This window comes from Guillardia theta (assembly GCF_000315625.1).
Source record: "Guillardia theta CCMP2712 unplaced genomic scaffold GUITHscaffold_579, whole genome shotgun sequence".
NCBI lineage: Eukaryota > Cryptophyceae > Pyrenomonadales > Geminigeraceae > Guillardia > Guillardia theta.
Window position 1 is genome coordinate 3,604 of NW_005434136.1, and position 775 is coordinate 4,378.

General features: G+C 54.7%; 1 protein-coding gene across 1 annotated transcript; it reads left to right on the forward strand.

Annotated features, from left to right (window-relative positions):
• Window positions 1-466: 466 nt before the first annotated feature.
• Window positions 467-667, forward strand: GUITHDRAFT_56126 (hypothetical protein; the record flags this gene model as incomplete). Its single annotated transcript, XM_005817778.1, has 1 exon — window positions 467-667. A coding segment is annotated over one exon (201 nt), but the record flags the coding sequence as incomplete, so codon positions are not given.
• Between the last annotated feature and the right edge of the window lie 108 nt (window positions 668-775).

A 775-nucleotide genomic window follows, 5' to 3' on the forward strand; every position in this document is an offset into this window, starting at 1 on the left:
AAATCTTCGAAATGCGAGGTAGACCACTTTTCGATTCGGGAAAAAAGAGTTCGATGCTTTCTGTGCATATTACCAAGCTGTGTACGAAGTCGATTTAAATGCTCATACATAGCAGTGGTTCCTGCATGTGGATTTCCAGATGCTTGTGTTTCGAAAACCTTCGTGTAATAGTGGAGAAAGTGGACTTCAAATAAGGATACAGAACGAAGACTTAAACTTCAGATGCTGGGTCGCTGAAGTGAGAAGATTGACTACCGTGGCACCCCCTCCCCACCCATGCAGATGCCTTGAGGTGCTAGTGTATGAGGGGGACGAATGTAAGTGCCGGAAAGCCATGACGGTAGACGGCAGCAGGAGGTCGAGCAAGAGGAGGAGGCTGGAAGGATCAGACAAGACGAGAGAGGAAGGAGGAGAGGGAGGAGATGTGGATGCAGACATGGAGCAAAGAAGGAAAGGAAGGGGTGTATGCGAGCACGGGCGGGTCCGATCGAGATGCAAGGAGTGCGGGGGCAGCAGCATATGCGAGCACGGGCGGGTCCGATCGGTATGCAAGGGATGCGGGGGCAGCAGCATATGCGAGCACGGGCGGGAGCGATCGAGATGCAAGGGATGCGGGGGCAGCAGCATATGCGAGCACGGGCGGGTCCGATCGCAATGCAAGGAGTGCGGGAGAGGGAGCAGCAGGTACAAAAGCAGGGGAGGAGCTGATCAGGTGCGGACGTGAGGCTGCTGTGTAACAGGATGACAGGCTTGCAGGGATGGCATGGTAGCGCTA